Below are 21,101 nucleotides of genomic sequence, written 5' to 3'. Positions count from 1 at the left end.
AGCCGGAAGTGAGAAGCGAAGCCGGAAGTGGGCGCGGATCACACTCCGCTGTTGTGGTGATGCTCCGCCGGAGAGCAGCCTCGCCAGGTGGGGACCTGGGATGGATTTAGAAGAAGCCTTTCAAGTTGTTGGCGAGTTTGGACCCTACCAGAAGCGGGCGGTGGCTGTCCTTGTTCTGACGCAGGTTAGTTTAGTTCAAAAATGTGTGTTTTAAACGTGAGAAACAGGAAGCGTCCCTGCAGCTACGGAGCAGCGGTGCTAACGTTAGCGCGACGTGGCTTTCAGACTCTGCTTCAGGGCTTTTTAAAAAAGTTTAACGGTGGAAACACACGATAAGTTTCAGTGCTACAACACTTTAACGTTGCAGCTGGAAACACTTGCTGTCAAGTTAGCTGCGAGTGCACGTCAGAGAACCGTACACCAGACTCCCACTAAAAAAAGGAGAGAATAGCATCGTCTTGCTTATGGCCAAGCTTACAAACAAGACAGCCTATAACTTAATATATTTTCTATATCTATTTGAGCTATTTCATCATTCGGCTGACCATACAAATTCATTTAAACATACATTAATCGTAACGAACCTCCATTTGCCGAATGGCGAAAATAACACGCGCCGCGGCTAATCCCCGCATTGACACGCACCGCGAAGCAGGTCGACGTTGTTTACATTTATTGAGCGGGTGAAGCTCCCAGGGATGTCTCACATATGCCGAATTCATCACCACAACCCACGATTCATTAAACCATTTGAATTAATCTCCCTTCTGGTCTGAACTAACACCAATATCTAATTTAATCGAAATGTCCACAACAGGAAGTTTGTCAAAGCTAACCGCTCCCCCTAGCAAACAACACGTTAGCAAGCAGCTGCTAACGGTAAACGGGGGTCCAGTGTGAAGGCTGCACCACACAGTCTTACTCATAATCAATAAACCACTTCTGTAACACATTGTCTCCATGTTTATAATTATAAAAGGGTGAATTCAGCCTGTTGTTGCCAGATGTGTCTGTCCCAGCTGCAGTAAACAGCTGCCAGCTGTCCTGAAACTGCTTCCTAGGGGGTTTTAGTTGTCATGAATTTGCCTAAATGCTGATTACAGACACTTTCTTTCACAAGAAGCAGATTTGAGAGATGCATTTTAGTTTTTTTCTCTATTTCTGGGTCATAAAATGTTTCAGGATGTGGACACAGGACACCTAAAATGTGGTTGCCAGGTTTGAAAATCAGTATATGGTCAAATTCCCTTAGTTACAGTAGTAGTGTGTGATTAGTGTCTGTGAGCTGGTTGGTACTGAAGTGATCTGTGTGCTCCAGGTGTACATGGCCTGTCAGTCCATGCTGATTGTTCTGATTGGATCTACACCAAAGTACCAGATCGAGCAGCAGGACGGCGTCTCGTCCAGCCAGCGCGTCGTCTTCACGGAGGACCTCGACACCATCGTGACCGAGGTGAGGGAGCCGGCAGAGGCCTCTGATTCAGCGTGAGTGAAGCTTACAAAGACTGTAAGTGGTTTCTGCTTGTCTCTGTGTTCCCCAGTGGTTTCTCATCAAGCAGCAGGCCTACAAGGTCAGTCTAGCTGGATCGCTGTTCTTCGCCGGGCTTCTGGTCGGGAACATCGTCTTTGGGCCGCTCTCTGACAAGATCGGCAGGAGACCCGTCTACCTGACGGGTGAGAAACGCCACAGACTGTAACCAGACAGATCCTTTCTCAGTGACGTTGTCCTGATGTTGTTTGTCTCGTAATACATGAACATTTAAGGGCCTGATTTAAAAAATGGACAACGTTTAAAAGAATTATAAAAGAAGAGGTTATTTTAGTCCTACTTTAGATTTCACAGATTTTAATTTATGGCTTTAAATAGTAAGTTTCAGTAATAAGGGCTATGAGAGAGTGCTGACAAACTGAGGAATTACATGCATGTCTGTGAGCTGTCTGGCTGAATACGCTAATTTCAGGCGCGATGCTGTGACGTGTGTTGAAGTTTCATCTGTCTCTGTCAAGCAGCCTGACCATCGCTCAGTCGGCGCTGAGTTTGAAAGACAGAAAATTCAAAAATGTTTAAAAAATAAGCGCTGATCGTGTCGTCCGTCAGCTGCCTGATCGGTACTGAGCACGTGCAGCTCTCAACTGAGATCAGAAAGAAGCGAGATGTCTCAGAAAACTGTGTCTAAAGTTTAACATCCTCTGATGAGGTTAATGATCTGCTGCTTTCTACTGTTCCCTGTTTTCATGACGAACAGGAGACACAAAGAGAAAATAACAGAAATGTCAGAACTTGTCCACTGTCAATGTAAAAGGAGTTGATCACCTGCGTTAAAAAAACCTGCGCATACATGTTAATTTCGATGCTGTGCATGTTTCTAGTGATCTCACACACGTTCAGGAGCTGAGTTCAGCTTCACGCTTCATGCAGAGACACGAAAACGACAATAAAGATGCCAAACTTTAACCTCTGAGCGCCGCTCCTCGTCATCCTCATCTGTTTTCTCTCCTCGTCTTTCTCTTTCTCTTCCCTCCAGGTCTGTTCTTCGAGGTGATCTTCGGTTACGTGACCGCCTTCGCTCCCAGCTATGAGATCTTCGCCCTGTCGCGTCTCCTGGTCGGGCTGATGAACGGAGGCATCGGCCTTGTGTGCTTCGTCCTCACTCAGGAGTACGTGGGGAAGTCGTACTGGGCCATGACTGGTACGAAAACACACCAGAACAATCCTGTCAGGCATCATTTTATATGACTGGGCTTTCCACTGCTGCCAAGTTGGTATGAAGATTATGAGTCGAGGAATTGTTTAGCTTATTAATCAGATAATGAGAGGATCTGCTGCTTTCTTCTTTAATATCATTTAGATTAAATATAGAGATAAAACCTGTGAAGTGGTCACTCTGACCACTAAATGACTCACTTTTCCTTCCCTGTTCCCTGACTGGTTATTCTTCTTCAGGGACGTTGACCAGTATGATATTTGCCGTCGGCATCGCCCTGTTCGGAGCTCTGGGCTACTTCATCCAGCCGTGGAGGAGCCTGGCCACGGCGGCCAACTCGTCCGGTGTCCTGTTCTTCCTGCTGTCTGTGTGAGTGTGAACCTCCGCCTGCATCCAGATAAAAACCAAAACAAATCACATATCCTGGAGATCTTTAGAGACATGTCTTCTGAGAGGTGACGTCGATCAGCACCAGTGTGAAGATCTTAAAACCAAACCATGCCAGGGTGTTTGTTTTAAAATTTGGATCCATTACAAGGCAGTAACATAAATACAGGCAGTCACAAGATGCCTCATGAAGGTCTCTGGGATTATAATCCAAGTAATTGACGTATGTAACCAGCATAGTCAGTAAATATATATTATTTAATCCACACAGTCTTGATAATGCGAGATATTGATAACAAAGATTATGTGCTGTAACAGTGATAGTACACAATAGTATTAGCGAGTTTTAACCGATTATAAGACGAGCTGCACGTCTCTAACGTATTAATGTTCGTCTCTCCTGCAGCACTCTGCCAGAGTCTCCTCGCTGGCTGTATTCTCAGGGTCAGACGGAGCGAGCGGAGGAGGTAAATACATTCAAACTAAAGTTGTGTCTCGGTAGGTTTAGTTTCTGCAACAGTGCTGCAGCGCTGAGGTGTGTCTTAATATTTTCAAGCAGAAGAGTCAAAAAATGTCCCTTTTTTCTTTTCTGTCCTCGCAGGTTCTTCGCTACATGGCGCTGAGGAACGGCAACGCTGCGAACAACCTGATGCTGCAACGCGTCGGCGCTGCTAAAGCCGGTAACCATGGCAAAAGGGGCGGAGGGGTCCTGCAGCTGGTGATCCATCCGGTCCTCCGTCTCAGGACCATGGTGCTCATGTATGTCTGGTGAGTGTACCACCACAGAAGGAACAGCTGCTAAAACAGACTGATGGACACAGGGTTGCTGGTTCAAATCCTGCTGAAAATTAAAGTCATTACTGCTGCTACAATGACTATAACTTCAACTACAGTATCTCAAGTGTTTCGTACATTTAAACATGTTGCGTAGTCCTTCAGCCTGTCTGTAAGAGGACGTTTGCTTCTGTTTATTTTAACAAATGCTGAAGAAAATAGCATGTAGCTTGTGGCCGGTACCACACCGGTACCACGCCGGTATCATGCTGCACTGATAAGAAATGATAAAGGTCACTGTGGTGAGGATCTGTTTATGTGTTTATAGCGGAAACTCTGCCCGACCACGTCCACCTCTTACACTTTCATGTTCATGACTGAAAGCTTTCTCTCTCAGTTTTAGAGAAGGGGTCAGTTTACAGATGGTACTTTAGATGTTCTCACACTTCAAACAGTCGCAGTGTTTCCTGCTGATCCGAGGACACTTCAGATCAGTTCACAGTCAACAAGCTTCTAGAAACAGAAACTACATCAAGAGCTGCTGAGTCAGTAATGTAAAGCTCTGTGCACATTATCATATTCACTCTGTGTGTGTGTGTGTGTGTGTGTGTGTGTGTGTGTGTGTGTGTGTTGCAGGTATGCGTGCAGTCTGGTGTATTACGGTCTCACTCTGGGGGCCGGTGACACGTCTGGGAGCCGCTACATGAACGTAGCCATGTACGGCCTGGTGGAGCTGCCCGCCTACCCGCTCTGCATATACTTCATCAACAAACACTGGTGAGACGCACACACACACACACACACACACACACACACACACACACACTATAATATGCTATGTTTTAAGTGTGTGTATTGTTTTTTTTTTTTATTTCCATCGTTGTTGTGCTGCAGATCCCGAGTCTGCACAGGGTGTTTTATTTTGAAAATTGACCGAATGTACTATGCTTTTACGCTGTCTGACTTCCTGTCTGTGGACCATTTCCATTATGAATAGACCGGCTGCTGAAACGGTCCGTGGGTGTAGCTGGTGGAAACATGAGCATGAGGCGTCAGTGTGTCATATCAATAACTGTAACTTCTGTGTTGTGCTGGAAGCCGGTCGAGAACGAGAACATGCGTAATGTCACATCCTGTGGACTGTGTGGACAGTTTCAACAAATCATCCACAGGCTTGTATAGACAACAGAGAGAGAGAGAGAGAGACGGGGAAGGCCTCATGTTACAATCCGCTCACATGTGACCAATAAGAAAGTGATTAATAAAAGTAAAGGACTGCAAATTGTTCCATTATTAACTTTAAGTGTTTAACATTCATTTCTTTCTCTTGAGATCAGACCTTTAAATCAATGTTTTCTATCTTTTTCATGATCTGCTGGTTTACAGATGTATATATTTTCATTAGAAACAGTTTTATTTTTTCTTAATTTAGTTTCTGTTCTTCTTCTTGTTTGCATAAAGAAAAGGCAGAAAGCGTTGAGCCTCTGCTGATGAGTTGTGTGTTGTGTTTTTTTAGGGCCGGGAGGAGGAAGAGCATGGCCAGTTTCTTGTGTCTGGCTGGATCCGCCTGCCTCTTCACCATGTTTGTCCCTGAAAACGCGGGTGAGAAAGCGACGCACACTTACGTCTGTGTCAGCTTGAATGTGTTGTGGAAACAAAACAAACCCAACAGGTCCTGAACAGTGACTCAATCCAGAGAGAATGTGAAGGAAGGAAGTGGGATTACAGCCTTGGCTTGTTGCACCACCCTGCAGAACTGTGTCAGCAAGCTGCCATAAAAACCTGCAGTCTGATCTGTGTGTGACTGTGAGAGTTGAACCAGCAGCTTGTTTTAACTGTAAAAAATCACACTTTAAAAAGGACACTGATGATCCGCTTCAAACATCTCGGTCTTGGTCGTGCTGAGGCCTCGACCTTCAACATTGAATTAAGATTAAATTGGATTATATTTTTACATTATCAGCAGTAAAAAGGAACATCTGCTCCGAGCTGGAGTTTTCTGATGTTGCTGTGAAAACCAGGAATGATCCTGTTGGGAGTTTCACTGGCCTTTGCTGCCCAGTTTCTTTCGTTAATGGGATATAAATTTCCACAATAAACACAAATTGAAAACGCTGCAGCATCAGAACAGCAGCTGCTTCTCTGATGAACCGTCAGAGCTCAAAGAAAACCAGTTCCTTGTCTGATGTTTCACACTTATTCTTCAAAACATGGATCAAAATATACGAGACCAGATCGAGCAATGAGTTCACATCCTGAATCCACTCAAATATTCAGTCACTTGTTGTCTTTCACAGTATTTTTGATGAAGTGATGATGAAGGAAAATGTTGGACTGTTGGTTTTGTTTGTGTTTGCAGGAACGTTCCTGAGCGTTACGTCGTTAGCGCTTCTGGGAAAACTGATGGTCAGCGCAGCGTTCAACATCGCCTACGTCTACACGTCTGAGCTCTACCCGACGGTCATCAGGTGAACTGACTCACCTGCACGTTTAATTATTAACACACACACACACACACACACACACACACACACACACACACACACACTGCCTGAAGCTGACCAGGTGTGTGTCTTTAGTGTTTCTTCTAATTGTCAGAATTTATATGTGATTTATTTTTTGTGTGTTTCAGGAACGCTGGTTTGGGAGTTTGCTCCATGTCCTGCAGAGTCGGAGGGATCCTCGCACCATTTGTTCCTTCCATGGTAAGAGCAGTGATGGACTGTAACTAAGTACATTTACTCGAGTACTGTACACAAAGACAGTTTTGACTACAGCTGGCAGCCTGGCTCCTGTCCGAGGCAAAAACCAACCGTGTGAATCTCAGTTTGATCCAGAAACTCTGATCTCAGGTCTGTGAACAGTCAGAGTCAAAGAGCCCGTTGTGTTAATAAGTCAGCCTATCAGAGCACATCACGCACGGCAGACGCAGCGAGACGAGACAAAGACGTAAAAGACGTAAAAGACGTGAACAGACAGAGAGGGAGGCTGAATGGGGAGAAAAGACGTGTTAGTGTCTCGTATCTGCAGAGAGTTTCTTATTTTCTCTCTTTGTTGCTGCTCGGACGCTTTACCAACCCAACATGTGGCTGTTTGACGTCCTGGGAATGAGACTCAACTATCAACTATCTTTGTGGTGCGTTCAGGAACAGCTGGGACAAATCCTACTGACTCTACCTTTAACTTTAATAGTCTTTGAATTATATTAATGTGACGTGAGCTTCAGTAGCTTTGACCACAAATGTCCTTCAGAGGGAGACTTTTTACTCTGATACTCTGAGTACATGTCAGAGCCTGTACTCGATTACTTTTACTGGAGTAAAGAAGTTGAATCAGTACTTCTGCTTTTACCAGAGTCTGTTTTTCTTCTTCTTCTTCTGCTGGAGGAGAGAGTGTGTGGGCTTCAGGCACCTCTGGTGACCCGGAGAAAACAATGTTTTGGTTGTGAAACTTCCTCTGTGCCAGAAGTCGACCTTTAATTTTCCAGGAAAGATTGAGCCTGGTGTCAGACTGAAGATCACAGTGAAAGTACATTTCTTGAGATGCTTAATTATATTAAAATCACAACATTAAACGCAATATATTTACTTTTAATCGAGTGTGACTTTTGGGGACTTTTTACAGCGTTAGGTAAGAGTGTGTAGGTTTGTAGCAGGTGAATGTTGAACTATGGAAAATCAGCAATTCATTCAGACACTGTTGATACGAAAACTCGAGGTTGACATGTACAAAAGAAGCGACAAAACTTGGAGTTTCCTGAAAATTCAAGTCTGTTTACACGTGAATGATTTCAGTAAAGTGAATAAATGGCACCATTCAGTTCATTAGAAAGAGGAAATGCAAACTGATGATTCATTTTTAAAAACGGCTCAACTTGATGAATCAATGTGGCTAAAGAGCCTTTGGGGTTTCCCGGGCTTTTCACAAGCTTTCACCTCGTCGTCGTCTTACTCAGCTGACTGGGTTGTCATGGAGACGGTTTTAGAAACAGGAAGTTTTCTTTGCAGCTCTCAATACCTTTTATTATCCGACATGAAACCAGAGAGGAAATGAATCAGAAAATACATTTTATTCAATCGTGTTCAGACTTTAAATTAATCAAATGCTTTACATGTGATGTCATCATGGACCGGCCTCCTTCACTGAGAGTCTAATTAGTGAACACGTTTACTCAGTAACCCTTCGTTTGCTTTTTTTAAAATGACTTTAGCATGACGGCTGACTCATGCTGGTTTAAGATGTTGGAGAAGGGAGGACAAAGTGACACAAAGCTGCGCTCAGTCAGGACTTTTCTGAAGTTTAATAAAGTACAGAGGAAGATATCTGATCAGGCAGCTTTGTGGAAAGTACCCAAAAGTTAATAAATTACTTTGGTAAAAGCGAAAGTGAGCCGCATGAATAGTATCTGATATTACATGTCACTTGTAAGGTCGAACAGAGATGATTTTTATTGTTCCTTATTAATTTAATCTTAATTTGATCTTTTCAAAACTTCAACTTCAACTGAAAAGTGGAAATATTCTTTTAAATACCTGAAAACAAAGTAACTTGTAACTTAAGTCATCAAATAAAGATAGTGGAGTAAAAAGTACATGATTTGCCTCCAACATGTAGAAAAGTGGAAGTATAAAGTGGAAGAAAATGGAAATACTCGAGTACAATACAAATACCTCGGTCATTCATGCATCATCGCTGCCACAGGAACAAAAACACACATGAAGCTTAAGATAAGAAACAAATTCAAAGCTGGTCACAACCAGATTAGATGAGTGGGAAATGAAAACAGATGAGTGAGTCAGATATAAAAATGTTTGTTCAGGGTGGAAACGATACTGAAAATATCACAGAGAGAGAAAAACATTTGGCAGCAGAAACGGAGTCGGACTGAACTCTGAGCGTCGCCTCAGTTAACCCTGCGGCTGAGCCTGAAACCTGGAGATATACTGACACCTGGTGGTGGATTAGGTGACTTCAACAAGACGCAGCAACTAAACCGCAGGTACAGTCTGAACCACAGCGTCTGATAACAGAGCTGCTGTGATTTAAACACAGATTTAAACTTTCCTCATCAGAGATCGGGTCAGTTAATTAGTGTGAACTGCAAGATTTCAGTCTTTGTATTTACAGAGATGTGTATATTTGTGTTAAATGAAGGTGCACTGTCGAGTTAAACCAGTTAAACTGTATTTATTGTTCATGTGCAGATTTGATAGGTTGTTTACAACGTGTTTAATTAGATAGATCAAGTTAATAAAATCAGCTGTAGTTGGTTATTTATAGGGCTGCACGATATGGTTAAAAAAAGGAATTGCAAGTATTTTGTGGGATATTATAATTGATGGTTCACGATTAGTTGAATTTTTTGCTTCAAAATTGTTTTTTTTTTAACTTAAACTATTAAAATCCTGATGATTGACCGATAATCACATGTTTTCTTCCATCTGGAGAAGATTTGTGGGTCAGGACACGTCTGCAGTGACATTTTTTACACTTGGACGTTATATTTTAATCAATTCCTGCAGCCCAAATTATTTCCATAGACAAGTAATCACTTATTTATAATGAACTTTATTCTCTGTAACGTTTTCACTGCAATTTAGTAGATTTGTATCTGACTCTGTACAGAAGATTTGTGTTTACTCTTTCCCCAGAAAACACCAGAGATACTTTGTTTTTCTGATGCCTTTGTGTGTGTGTGTGTGTGTGTGTGTGTGTGTGTGTGTGTGTGTGTGTGTGTGTGTGTGTGTGTGTGTGTGTTGCAGCGGGCTCTCCACACCTCCCTGCCCTTCACCGTGTTCTGTCTGAGCGGTCTGTCTGCAGGCTGTCTCGGCCTCCTGCTGCCTGAAACCCTCAACGGTCCCACAGCAGAAACTCTGGAGGAGCTGAGCAGCCCGACCCGCAGCCGAGTGCTGGAGAGCAAGGTGACCGAACGCTGTGCTGGTAGAGAGGCTCAGTCATCATCTCCTCCTGATGATATAAAGTCAGGCTCAGCCATCATCTCCTGATGATATAAAGTCAGGCTCAGCCATCGTCTCCTCCTGATGATATAAAGTCAGGCTCAGCCATCATCTCCTCCTGATGATATAAAGTCAGGCTCAGCCATCATCTCCTCCTGATGATATAAAGTCAGGCTCAGCCATCATCTCCTCCTGATGATATAAAGTCAGGCTCAGCCATCATCTCCTCCTGATGATATAAAGTCAGGCTCAGCCATCATCTCCTCCTGATGATATAAAGTCAGGCTCAGTCATCATCTCCTCCTGATGATATAAAGTCAGGCTCAGCCATCACCTCCTCCTGATGATATAAAGTCAGGCTCAGCCATCGTCTCCTCCTGATGATATAAAGTCAGGCTCAGCCATCATCTCCTCCTGATGATATAAAGTCAGGCTCAGCCATCGTCTCCTCCTGATGATATAAAGTCAGGCTCAGCCATCGTCTCCTCCTGATGATATAAAGTCAGGCTCAGCCATCGTCTCCTCCTGATGATATAAAGTCAGGCTCAGCCATCATCTCCTCCTGATGATATAAAGTCAGGCTCAGCCATCGTCTCCTCCTGATGATATAAAGTCAGGTGAAGTCCACAAACATTTCTGGAGCTTCACAGTAAAACAGAGTTGCAGCATTTTGCTAAACAACTGAAGCAGCTGGAGAGATGATTTAAAATGAAAAGAGCTGTATGGAGCCATTTAATGTTGTTTAGTTGTTTATTTCCGGTTGTTTACTTTTTTTAGGAGAATGCTTCAGTGCTGTTTGCAAAGGACGCTGTCTCACATCTTTAAAAAATGATTAAAGGTTTAATGAATAATTCTACTGAAGCTGTTTGATCAAAGCACGTCAGACAAAACCAGATCCTGTCAGTACGAGAGCACCGCTTACCTTCATCACCAGTTATGATTTGCATTCGTTTCATTTACGATGTTGTACTTTTTCTTTTTGTTCCCAGCCTCTGTTGTATGAAGATGACAAGCGGAAATCAAACCACAAATGAAGCCAAGCAGCTCGGAGCAACTCAGCGACTCATTCCTCGTGGAGCTGCTGCCTCCAAAGCAAAAGTGAACTGTCCCTTTAATCAACTTGAAGGACTGATCACTGTAATGTCTGTGAATTGTGACATTTCAAAAGGGTTGACCAACCGAGGCGATGCCTTCAGGAAGAGGGCGTTATCGACCCACCAGACGGTCGATCCCCGGCCTTTATTTCATTTCCTGAATATGTTCACAGTGTTCGTGCTTCAGTTGTTCACACTCCAGAGATGCCGGGAAGTGAAATGAAAACCAAACTTGCTGCTAGCAATCGTGTGACTCACTGTTCGCTCTCCCAGTAGCAAAAAAAGGAAAAAACATTCCTCAAAATTTCAATTTTATTTGTTTTGGTCCGCGCTGATTTTGAGCAGGAAATGTTGTCAACCATGAAAACTTGCTCTTGTGTGTCTGGCACGTAGCTCTGTCACATGCTAGTGAGTTAGCGTAGAGCGCTTCAAGTGCCCAAGAGACAAACCAGAGCTGTTCAGTACCTGCTTATAGTTTCTAAGATTATTTAATTTATTGGCCGTATCACCATGATGGGAACAGGAGCTGATGATATTGCAGCGTTTTTTCAACGCTGCGCTGCAAATCAGAGGTTGCGTTAGACTTTCTCATCGTCTGTCAATCTTTAATTTACTGTGAAGACAAAAGGTGGAAGGTTTGGGATTTTTCTGGGACCAACTGTGGCATTTAACCCCCAGCTGTGGGGCAGAGATATTTATTTATTCTCTACTATTATCAAGGTTTTTGTGTCTGTTTTTGTTTGTGTCGTTATGACACAAGATGGATGAAAACTTTGTATATTTCAACACATTTGTAATCAGAACGACTCATTCATGTGAAAGAGGAAGAAGCTTTGCACACGAGATGTTTACCACAAAACAAAAAGTGCTGTTTAGTGTGAGACGGACTTACAGTCAGTTAGGAAACCCGCCAGTGTTTGTGGTCGTGAGCGAGAATATTTCTGCGGCGTGTGCAACAAACATTTGGTTTTGTTCGAACTCCTGAAAAGACACAAGCCAGAGCTTCATACGAGTTAACACGACAGGTTGATACTTCAATCAATAATGGGACCAATGTGTGAGAAATCAATCAAACCACCACTCTGGACCAAAATATAAAAGTGTGTCTTTGGTGTCAAACTGAGACAAAAGCATTGTGTCAGACTGATCTTGGGTCACATTAGCTGTAACATCCTTCTCCACTAATGACGACAGCAGATGGAAACACTCGACCAGCATTTTACCGTCTGTGCCTTTAACTCTGTTGAAAATATATTATGAGATATTACTGAGATGTAATTAAAGATATTAAGATATTAGAAAACAAATGTTGCCTGAGATGAATTTTTATGCCATAATTTTGTATCGTGTTTACAGTCGTACTATTACAATGTTTACCATGTAGATATGTTGTATCTATGGGTGCTTAAAATGTAAACCATGTACGTTAAAGGCAGTAAACACTTCCGACAATAATTGGACGTCTCATTTTGTTCATCGCGATGTACAGAACACACTGATGTCTTTATAAAGTGCATTTTAACTTTGTGTCACTTGATAATTAATTTTTCTTCCGTCAGTTTTCCCATCATGCCACGCTTTTGTGTCTTTTTAAACTGATCTTACAGTCAACCCATAATTTAACGCGCAGGACGTAGGAATGTCCTCATTTTTTAAAGAAAAACACATGTTTTTCAATCAAAATAACATTTAATTGATCAGATTTATGGGCTTTCCTCAGGCAAGTTAAGTATCTGGAGAATCCGCATTTGTGGGCTGGATTTTAGACTCAAAATGGACAGAAAAAAAACACAACTTTGTTCTGAAACTCGTCTTTTCTTGTTCTGAGAGATGAAGGCTATTTCAATTTTCTCAGTTATTTGGAGCTTCACAGTAAAACAGTAGCAAAAAAGGCTTTTACTAAATATTAAGATTACTTAATATTAATTAATTATATTTTATAATTATAAAATCACATGATCATCTAGAATGTGAGGTTTCATTGTATTTCCACCAGAAATTTTCTTTATTTGTGTTTTTAAACCGTTGCTCTCTTCTACACAAATACATGAAAATAAGAATTAAAAATAACTGTAAAAAAGTGTTTCTCTTTGGCATTAAATATTCTCTTTTATTCAGTATCTGTGTTGTTGAGCCTCTACCTATACACCCTTGAAGTAACTTACACTTTGACCCCTAAAGAAGTCTCTTATATCCAGTTTTCTTTTCTTCGACATGCTTCAAATCCTATACAGCACACACACACGCACGCACACACGTACACGCATGCAAACAGACACAAATGTAAATGACGCCACTGACATTAAAATCCATCCAGCTGACGTGACCCAGGAAGAACAAATGCCAAACATGTTGACAACTTACACTTGCAGTTGCAGATAACATGCGCTGCCTCTCGTCCGGTCCAACCAGCAGGTTGCAGGTAGTTTTTTTTACAAGCAGAAGACTAAAGTGTTTGACTAAACACTGCGGACAGCGGTTGTATTGATAGTGACTACACAGTAGCGGCTGAATATTGGTAGGGACATGTCCCTAGCGTCCCTACCCAATTCTACGCCCTTGAGAAGTGGTATGACCCGTTGCACAACTGAGCAAGAAGACAGTGGTGTCTCACAGGTCCTCAACTGGGAGCTTCATTAAATGTTACCCGCCAAAAACACCAGTCTCAACGTCAGCAGTGGAGAGACGACTCCAGGATGCTGGCCTTCTGGGCAGAGTAGCAAAGAAAAAGCCAAATCAGAGACTGTCCAATAAAAGGAAAAGATTAAAATGAGCTCTTTAATCCCGCAGGGGACACGTGAAATATTAAGGGTGACAAAAGCGTCACAAAAACTTAAGTTTCTAGAGTTCAACACACAGCGACATGGTTAAACTGTGCATGAGTAACTCTGATACACTCCTGTGTTCACTGTTTCAGCAGCCAATGCTTTAATCTGCACAGAACGAAGGACATTAACAGTTTCTTAACAAATCTTTCTCAGCGTCACAAAAACTTAAGTTTTCAGAGTTCAGCATGAGCTATTACGAAGCTTAGAAACGACTGTGATTGGCTGGAGGTACTGCATCACACCAAGAGGAAGTTCAGAGCGGCTTGTTGAAAGACTTGATCAAGGAAAAGACAGAAGTACACTGCAGAGGAAGAACATCAGAGGAACTGAAGAGGTAAACTGTGGTGACTTACAAAGAACTGATTTATCTGCTGATTTGAGGTTTACGCCCTCTGAAACATTTAGTGAAGTTGATCTTGTGTTTCTCTCTCAGTCCTGTAAATGATCCATGAACATGGAGAAACAGATTACCTTCTGGCTCGGCGTGGTGCTGCTGTGGGCGGCCCTGGACTGTTCTCAAGCCGGAGTTATACCTTCTTACTTCGAGGTTGGTGGAAACCTCGAGCTGAGGCCTACTGTGACTGAGACTATCACCAACATCCTGTGGAAATACAACAGTTACCTGCTGGCTGAATGGGTGAAGGATGAGGTTAACTTGACTTATTACGATAAATATAATGGCCGCACAACCCTGGACCCCGTCTCTGGACGTCTGGTAATCAAAAACTTGAACAAAGCTGATGAGGGTTTGTACACTGTGGAAATCAACAACAGGGTCCATGATCAGAGCTACACTGTTAAAGTGATCACCAAAGTGCCGAAGCCTTCAGTTGTGGTCAGAACACTGACATGTAACCCTGATTCAGAGAAATGTTTGCTGAGCTGTGATGGCAAAGAACCTGAGAGTCTGACAGAGGCTGAACCGATCGAGTACAGCTGGAAGATGGGAGAGAAAGACTGGGAGAAGATGACGAAGGACATAAACATCACCAGTGCTGAGACAAGACATGTCAAAACAATCTCCTGTCGGATGAAGAACCTGGTCAGTCAGAAAGAAAGTGAACCAGTGAAGAACCCAGTCAATCAGGAAGACAGTGAACCAGAGGAAAACCTGCTGTGTAAAGAGCCTGACAGTGGTGGCCTTGGTGGGTTGATTGCAGGCATCATTGCAGGGGGGGTAGTAGGAGTAGTAGGGACACTTGTTGTGGTTGCGGTTGCTGCGTTCGGGTTGTGGAAATGCAAGCCAGACCTCATCAGGGGATTGATCGCTCAACATTGAAGCAGCATTTACATTGAGTCTCCAGGCTCCTTAATGTAAAACCTGAAGTTTGGAAAGTCCACTTAAGGGTCTTGCTACATGTTGTCTTCTGGGTGTCTGTTGGATGCGTACTGTGGATAAAAAGAAGCAACATCAGGAAACTGATCTGTCAACATCAAGACAAAAATGGCTTAACCACCTGATGTAATCATGAAGATTAAAGGAAGTCGGCAGTCGAAGTGTTGCTTCGGGTGGAAGAGGGTAAAATATGAAGGCAAGCTTTTTTTTGTTGCATTAAAAACGGCTACATTTATATTTATTTATATTATATTATATAAAAAATATTATTATATAAAAATAAAAATAAATATAATATAAAATTATATATATTTATAACTGATAGAGGGAAGTAGATGGGTGGATGAACATGTGATGAAGCAGTCGCTCTGAGAATATTTATTACATTTCTTTGTTTGAATCATCAATGTTTGTATTCTGCATCAAATAATATGTTATCGTCTGTAAATGGTATGAACTGAACAGATGTCATCTGATGTGCTTCTGTGACGAGTAAAGACAATAAAAAGGTTGAAGTGACGACTCGATTTGCACGTTCAACACTGACTTCAGCCCGTCTCACAGCATGTTAACCACCGGTCAGAGACTCGATGAAGTTGGTTTCAGGTTGGATGTTCAACAGATATTCGCTCTGGATCCATGTAACATATCTATTATGATTGTTAATGTGTATTTAATTGACATAACAGAAATATTAGAATATAGAAATGACAGTTTTTTCAATAGCTTCCTTGTCATGTTGTCAGGCCGAGACTCAATACAGGACTCAATTGCTGAGGTGTCAGTGAGCGATTTTTATTGAGTTTAGACAAGGCTCTCGAGAGAGTGATTTCAAAACAATAGTGCTGTGAAAATTACTCTAAGAGGGTCTATCGGGAGGGAAAAACTAGGCTAAAACAAAAATCACTCCTAGGGAGGAAAACTGGTTATCAAAATCAAAATCACTCTTAAGGAGGAAACTCGAAGTACAAAGTTTATCAAAATCAAAATCACTCACAAGGAGGAAATCAAAAGGCTTCAAAACATTAACCATAAAAACCATGAACAGAAAATCACTCACAAAGGAGGCTGACAAAAGGACTGAACTAATGACTATGAAAATTTAACAGAAAATCACTCTCACGAGGAAACAACAAAAACTCACGAATACGCTGTGGCTTTGAATCAGGACTATGGTTAGGCTTCTGTGGTCGGACATGGAACGAGACACTTTGGCACAAGACAAAGGGGAACGCAGACTTTTAAACACATGAGGGAAATGGGACACAGGTGGACACAATCAGGAATCAGGGAGACGGGCAGGTGACACAAGAGGAAGGGCAAGTGATCTGAAACGAGAGGAGAGTTAGATTTTCAAAATAAAACAGGAAATGACCAGACAATAACCCAAGACGAGACAACCTCACCGCGGTGTGACAGTACCCCCCCCCCCTAAGGGCCGACTCCTGACGGCCCAGGAAGTTCAGGATGGGCCCTCACGAAGTCATCTATGAGGGACCGATCCAGTATGAACCGGGAGGGGACCCATTGTCGCTCCTCCGGTCCGTACCCCTCCCAGTCCACCAGGTACTGCTTGCCCCGACCCCGGTTGCGCACAGCCAGTAGCCTCTTGACTTTGTAGACGGGACCCCCGTCTACCACTTCCGGGGGAGGAGGGGGCGGGGGGGTCGGGACCATGGGGCTCTCCTTGACCGGTTTGACCTGACTGACATGGAAGGTGGGATGGACACGGAGAGAGCGGGGCAGACGAAGGCGAACCGCTGCGGGTCCGATAATCTTGGTGATGGGGAAAGGTCCCACGAAGCGCGGCGCCAGCTTCCGGGAGAGGGCTTTGAGGTGGAGGTTCTTGGCTGAGAGCCACACCCTCTGGCCCGGCTGGTATGCAGGAGCGGGTCGTCGTCTCCGGTCCGCGGCCCTCTTGACCCGGTCTCCCTGGCGGATGAGGAGCTGCCGGGCGGCCGCCCAGATACGTCGGCAACGGCGGATCATGGCATGGGCGGAGGGCACCGACACCTCCGGTTCCTGGTCTGCGAAGACAGGCGGCTCGTAACCATATACACATTTGAATGGTGAGAAACCTGTGGCTGAGGTGGGGAGGGAGTTGTGGGCATATTCGACCCAGACCAAGTGCCGGCTCCAGGTCGAGGGGTTTTGGGACACCAGACATCTGAGACCGGTTTCCAGCTGTTGGTTGAGCCGTTCGGTCTGGCCGTTGGCCTCCGGGTGATAGCCTGACGTGAGACTAGCCGTGGCCCCGATGAGCCGACAAAACTCCTTCCAGAAACATGATACGAACTGGGGCCCCCGGTCGGAAACGATGTCCCTAGGAAAACCGTGGATTCTGAAGACATGGCTAATCATAATTTCAGCTGTCTCTTTGGCTGAAGGTAATTTGGGCAAGGCTATGAATCTTGTCATTTTAGAAAATCTGTCCACCACCGTAAGAACCGTGGTGTTACCTTGGGAGACCGGGAGCCCCGTGACAAAGTCCATGGAGATGTCGGCCCATGGTCTGGAGGGGATGGGGAGCGGTTGTAGGAGTCCCATCCGTGGCCCGGAGGACGTTTTATTCCTGGCGCAGACCGAACAAGCCTCGACGTACTCCTGGACCTCTTTTTCCATGGACCGCCACCAGAACCTCCGAGAGATGGCGAACACAGTCCGCCGAACCCCCGGATGACAGGAAAGCAGCGAGGTGTGAGCCCAGTGGATCACCTGTGGGCGCAGCTCAGCCGGGACAAACAATCGATTTTCAGGGCACCCACTAGGTGGCGGACTCTCACCGTTTGCCTGCTTAACCTCCTTTTCTATCTGCCAAATTACCGCTCCAACCACACAGGTTCGTGGAAGGATTGGCTCTGGTTCTTTGGCAACAGGCTCGGGGTCGTAGAGACGTGACAGGGCGTCGGGTTTGACGTTCTGGGACCCCGGCCTGTAAGAGAGAGAGAAAGAGAAGCGGTTAAAAAAAAGCCCCCACCTTGCCTGGCGAGAATTTAGTCTCTTGGCTTTACGTATGTATTCCAGGTTTTTATGGTCGGTCCAGACGATAAACGGGTGTTCAGCTCCCTCAAGCCAGTGCCTCCACTCCTCCAGGGCCAGCTTGACCACCAACAGCTCCCAGTTGCCGACGTCATAGTTCCGCTCCGCTCGGGACAAACGCCGCGACAAGAAGGCGCAGGGATGCACCTTCCCGTCCTGTGCAGACCGCTGGGACAGGACCGCTCCAATCCCCTCGTTGGAGGCGTCCACCTCGACCACAAACTGCCGCTGGGGATCAGGCATCGTGAGGATGGGAGCCGTGGTGAAGCGGGTCTTGAGGTGCTGGAAGGCTGCCTCCGCCTCCGGGGACCAGAGGAAGCGCACCTTCGTAGAGGTGAGTGCATGGAGCGGAGCTGCTATTGCGCTGAAGCTTCTGATAAACCGCCTATAAAAGTTAGCAAAACCGAGGAATTGCTGGACCTTTTTGCGGCTATCAGGCGTGGGCCACTCGGCCACAGCGCTCACTTTAGCCGGATCCATCTGCACCTTTCCAGGGGCTACGATGAAGCCCAGGAAGGAGATGGTGTCGGCATGAAACTCAGTTTTTTCTGCCTTAACATAGAGCTTGTTTTCTAGCAGACGTTGGAGAACCTGGGATACATGATTTTTGTGAGTTTCTAGATCGGGTGAGTAAATGAGAATGTCATCCAAGTAAACATAGACAAATCGGTCTAAAAAGTCCCGGAGCACATCATTGATCATGGCTTGGAACACGGCTGGGGCATTAGTGAGTCCGAAAGGCATGACCAAGTACTCATAGTGGCCGCTAGGAGTGTTAAACCCTGTTTTCCATTCATCCCCCCATCCCATGATTGTCCCTGTTTTCCAGTTTATGTGGGGGTTGTGTTGACATAACCAGGGGTTTCCAAGGACTAGAGTCTGAGAGGGGGATTTACATAAATATAAGTTCAGGAATTCCCTATGTTCTTGGATCTGTAGTTCCAGTGGTTCTGTAGTGTGCGTGATCATAAAAAGTTCCTTGCCGTTGAGGGCTCTGGCCCTGATGGGGCTGGCCAGGGGCTCCGATTTTAACCCCAATGTCTCCGCCAAACCCCAGTCAATTAAGCTCTCGTCAGCCCCGGAATCTATGAGCGCTTTAATGTCAATAGTGGTGGCATGGTGCGTTACCTTAACAGGTGTCAGGCCGCGCGGAGCGGGGTCTGTGGCTGGGGGTTGACTCACCTCCCGGGGTTTTTTGGCTGGACAGGCGGCGACGAGGTGGTCAGTCTGGCCGCAGTAAAAACAGCTGCCCTCCTGTTGGCGTCGTCGTCGCTCCTCCGGGGTCAGCCGCGTCCTTCCCAGCTGCATGGGCTCCTCCTCCCTAGCGATGGGGAAGGGAAGACGGTGCTCAGGCGGAGAATAACGGGGAACCTGCCTGCCCGGGGCAGGGGAACGTGGATACCTCTCCGTCGTCGGGCCGCTGCTCCGCGATTGCCGGAGCTCACGAACCCGGTTGTCTGTCCGGATGGCGAGGGAGATCAGCGAGTCCAGGTCTGCAGGCAGATCCACTGGCAGCAGCAGCTCCTGGATGTGAGCCGCCAGCCCCTTCAGGAACACGTCGTACAGGGCGGCGTTATTCCACCCACTCTCCGCCGCCAAGGTGCGAAAGCGGATGGCGTAATCGCACACCGAGTCCCGGTCCTGAGTCAGTCTACTCAGCTCCCTGGCTTTTTCCCTGTCTGTAGATACAGGGTCAAATGTTTTCGTGAGAGCAGTTTTAAAGTCTGTGAAGGATGAGCAAAGCGGAGAGTCACGAGCCCACTCAGCGGTGGCCCAAGCTCTGGCTCTCCCCGTCAGGTGGGAAATCATGAATGCAATTCTTGAACGATCTGTGATGAATGCCTGTGGGAGCTGTTCAAAATGTATCGAACAGTCGATAAGAAAAGCCCTACATTGTCCTGGTTCCCCAGAGAAACGCTCCGGGGAGGCCAACTTGATGCCCATCCCGGTCATGGGAGCACCTTGGGTCGGAGCCGCTGCAGCGGCTGGAGACTCCGACGCCGCGGGCGGCCGGGCTGTCTGCCGCAGATGGTCCGCCAGCTCCCTCACCTGGGATGAAAGCTGACCCAGCTGAGCCACCATCACCGTCTGAAGATCCTCCTGACGGGAGATGCGTGCTTCCTGAGCCTGTAACGTAGCCGCCCACTGGCCAGCCTCTGCTGAGTCCATTCTGGCCAAAGTGTACTGTCAGGCCGAGACTCAATACAGGACTCAATTGCTGAGGTGTCAGTGAGCGATTTTTATTGAGTTTAGACAAGGCTCTCGAGAGAGTGATTTCAAAACAATAGTGCTGTGAAAATTACTCTAAGAGGGTCTATCGGGAGGGAAAAACTAGGCTAAAACAAAAATCACTCCTAGGGAGGAAAACTGGTTATCAAAATCAAAATCACTCTTAAGGAGGAAACTCGAAGTACAAAGTTTATCAAAATCAAAATCACTCACAAGGAGGAAACTCGAAGTACAAATTCTATCAAAATCAAAATCACTCACAAGGAGGAAATCAAAAGGCTTCAAAACATTAACCATAAAAACCATGAACAGAAAATCACTCACAAAGGAGGCTGACAAAAGGACTGAACTAATGACTATGAAAATTTAACAGAAAATCACTCTCACGAGGAAACAACAAAAACTCACGAATACGCTGTGGCTTTGAATCAGGACTATGGTTAGGCTTCTGTGGTCGGACATGGAACGAGACACTTTGGCACAAGACAAAGGGGAACGCAGACTTTTAAACACATGAGGGAAATGGGACACAGGTGGACACAATCAGGAATCAGGGAGACGGGCAGGTGACACAAGAGGAAGGGCAAGTGATCTGAAACGAGAGGAGAGTTAGATTTTCAAAATAAAACAGGAAATGACCAGACAATAACCCAAGACGAGACAACCTCACCGCGGTGTGACACATGTGACATTTCTGCATTGACTTTGAGTCGATGGGTCACATGACCTGGAAGCTATTGACAAAAAAATGC

At 45.2% G+C, this 21,101-nt stretch overlaps 2 protein-coding genes across 2 annotated transcripts; both read left to right on the top strand.

Annotated features, from left to right (window-relative positions):
- Positions 1 to 11: 11 nt before the first annotated feature.
- On the top strand, positions 12 to 12,372 carry slc22a15 (solute carrier family 22 member 15). The gene is made up of 13 exons (XM_073481515.1): positions 12 to 184; positions 1,319 to 1,453; positions 1,542 to 1,674; positions 2,526 to 2,690; positions 2,945 to 3,074; positions 3,499 to 3,559; positions 3,694 to 3,860; positions 4,503 to 4,643; positions 5,383 to 5,468; positions 6,226 to 6,334; positions 6,499 to 6,571; positions 9,629 to 9,787; positions 10,813 to 12,372. Exons 1-13 carry the CDS (start codon positions 101 to 103, stop codon positions 10,855 to 10,857), a joined length of 1,488 nt encoding a protein of 495 aa, XP_073337616.1. The 5' UTR covers positions 12 to 100; the 3' UTR covers positions 10,858 to 12,372.
- Positions 12,373 to 14,199: 1,827 nt separating this feature from the next.
- LOC141009076 (uncharacterized) lies at positions 14,200 to 15,024 on the top strand. Its single transcript, XM_073481486.1, has one exon. It carries the CDS (start codon positions 14,200 to 14,202, stop codon positions 15,022 to 15,024), a length of 825 nt encoding a protein of 274 aa, XP_073337587.1.
- The last annotated feature ends 6,077 nt before the right edge of the window (positions 15,025 to 21,101 follow it).

Source organism: Pagrus major, chromosome 15 (assembly GCF_040436345.1).
Source record: "Pagrus major chromosome 15, Pma_NU_1.0".
In the NCBI taxonomy this organism is placed as follows: Eukaryota; Metazoa; Chordata; class Actinopteri; order Spariformes; family Sparidae; genus Pagrus; species Pagrus major.
This window is presented reverse-complemented; position numbering and strand designations above follow the sequence as displayed.